Here is a 2579-nt window from a genome sequence, read left to right as displayed (position 1 = left end):
AATTTCTTCTTTTGTTATGGGTTTGTTCAAGTTTTCTACTTCATTCTGAGTAAGTTTAGGTAGGTCATGGTTTTCTAGAAACATCCATCTCATCTAAGTTTTCGAATCTGTTGCAGTACAACTCTTCATAGTATTCTGTTCTTATCCTTTTGATTTTGCTTGGTTCTGTTGACTTCACCCATGTGGTGTCTACTGAGAGTTATTTGTGTCTTCTGCCTCTTTTCTTTAGTTAGTTTTGCCAATGGTTTGTCAACTTTATTAATCCTTTCGAAGAACCAGCTTCTTGTCCTGTTGATCTTTCTATAGTTTTTCGGTTTTCCATCTCATTTATTTCTGCTCTTTATTATTTTCTTTCTTTTGGTGACTGTAGGTTCCCTCTGCTGGTTTGCTTCTAATTGTTGAAGATGCTGTGTTAATGGTTTGATTTTAGTTTTTTCCTCTTTTTGGATATGCGCATATATTGCAATACATTGTCCTCTCAGCACTGCTTTCACCGGGTCCGAAAGATTTTGGTATGTTGTCTTTTAATTCTCATTTGTTTCTAGGAACTTTGTGAATTCATGTTTAATTTCTTCTTTTACCCAGTTGCATTTCAGCAGGGTGTTGTTCAGTTTCCTTGTATTTGACTTTATTTCCTTGGTCTTCTTATTGTTGATTTCTGGTTTTATAGCATTGTGGTGTAAAAAGATTCTCTGTAGAATTTTGATATTTGTAAACTTATGGAGGCTTGCTTTGTGACCTAGCACATGGTCAATTCTGGAAAATGTTCCATGTGCACTGGAAAAAGATGTGTATTATGCTGTTGTTAGGTTGAATGCTCTGTACACATCTATGAGGTTCAGTTGGCTGATTGTATTGTTTAGGGCAGGGTAGTCACCAAGAGAAGTCACCAAGGGAGTCCCGTCTCCAGATTCCTAACTTACCGGTATTTTCCTTAATCATCATGATTTTTTCACTTGCAAGTGCGGGAAACTGAAGTCCTGTATTTTATGGTAGATCCAGAGCTCTGGAGTTGTTCTATGAGCACTTCCTTTGTGAGATTCCCCTCCCTTCTCACCAGAGCATACCCTACCTGGTTTTCCTTGCTATAGCCCCAACCGGAAATCTGTTCAATTTTTGGAAATTTATTTTCTTTTTCGTTTTAGGATAGGGAGGCTCTCCAGAAAGTGATTCTGCACTACCTACTGAATAGCTCTATCAAGACTTGTTAGATATGCCTGCTAGTTTCTCCACTAAACACAGAAACCTATTGCTTAAATCTCCTTTAGAAACACATAAAGGGGAAATATAATAATGTGATCATATGGAGTGTGTGATGCTGCACTGGACTGCAAGGTCCATTTGACCTGCAAGGTTAGTTGTTCAAATTTACTAGCCGCTTCTCAGAAACCCTATACAGGGTCACTGAGCCAGAACTGACTCAGTTGCACTTAACGACAAAGTGAGCATGAAGATAATCCAAGACTTGGGACTCCTCTGAGATTTAAATGAAATTTAATGGCATTCGTGGTCTGCATCAACTATGATTAAATTGACCTCTTCTAAACATTTCTGTTTTTAGATATCGGATGATAACTGAAGGTGGAGTCAGTATAAATCACAGACAAGTAACAAATCCTGAGAGTGTTTTAATTGTTGGACAACATATTCTCAAGAATGGACTTTCACTACTTAAAATTGGAAAAAGGAATTTCTATATCATAAAATGGCTTCAGCTGTAATGAAAATTCCTGGTTGTTTAAACAACTTTTATCCATTATTTTCTCTCAAGATATACGAAATGTTGTCTCCAGGACTTAGACCATCACTCATGCAAAGCAAAACCAGAATGGAGTATACTCTAGGCTTCACAGTGTGAGTAATTGGTTATAATTGGGTTGTTGTGTGACAATGGAATGTTTTGTTTCCTGACCTGCAGACATTAAGGATTACCATAGTAAACTGATTTTCAGAGTTAAATCTTTTTTTTAAATCCTATCTTTTCTACCCTGTAGTTCCTGTTCTCTGCTTTGTAGTGACAGGGACAGTATAAGAAATTGTGAGAAGACTATACAACTGCTTTGGTTTTTCCCTCTAGAGTGATAATGTCATTAAGTGCCATCGAGTTGGTTCCTAATCAGAGCATCCTGTGTGTACGGTTTTCTGAGGAGTGACTGGTGGGTTTGAACTGCTGATCTTTTGGTTAGCAGTACAGATCTTAACAAAGCCACACCTAGAGCGTTATAGTTGTAAAACCAGCAGCACCTCTAGTGTCATCATTAAAAACAGAGTATGTAGTAGTGTTGGAAATTTGTACATTTCTGTTAATAATTTTTCAGAAGCAAATATACTTACTCCTGGTGTGGCACTATATGATAAGCACTTGACTGCTAACCACAAGGTCGGTGGTTCAAACTCACTAGGCTGCTTCTTGGAAACCATATACAGAGTCACAACTGACTCCATGGCACTTAAAAACAACCTAAAAAGGTAGAAAAGTTAGATGAATACATAGTTTGCATTTGAAATTACAATAAAACAACAAAGATGAGTACTTGACTTTTCAGAAAGTGACTCCTACAGTTTTCCATTTCCTTCCT

The 2579-nt window shown here is 37.3% G+C and overlaps 1 protein-coding gene across 1 annotated transcript in view; it reads left to right on the top strand.

Moving 5' to 3' along the window:
* The window catches only part of YARS2 (tyrosyl-tRNA synthetase 2, mitochondrial), a 47071-nt gene extending 45350 nt beyond the window's left edge, over positions 1-1721 (top strand). The window contains exon 5 of the mRNA XM_006874765.1: positions 1562-1721. Within this exon, the coding sequence (XP_006874827.1) occupies positions 1562-1721 (160 nt within the window). The remainder of the gene's footprint in view (positions 1-1561) is intronic.
* The last annotated feature ends 858 nt before the right edge of the window (positions 1722-2579 follow it).

The sequence above is a fragment of the Chrysochloris asiatica genome, unplaced genomic scaffold, assembly GCF_000296735.1.
Source record: "Chrysochloris asiatica unplaced genomic scaffold, ChrAsi1.0 scaffold00299, whole genome shotgun sequence".
NCBI classification, from domain to species: domain Eukaryota; kingdom Metazoa; phylum Chordata; class Mammalia; order Afrosoricida; family Chrysochloridae; genus Chrysochloris; species Chrysochloris asiatica.
Note: the sequence above shows the minus strand (reverse complement) of the source record. Positions and strands in the feature narration are given on the sequence as shown.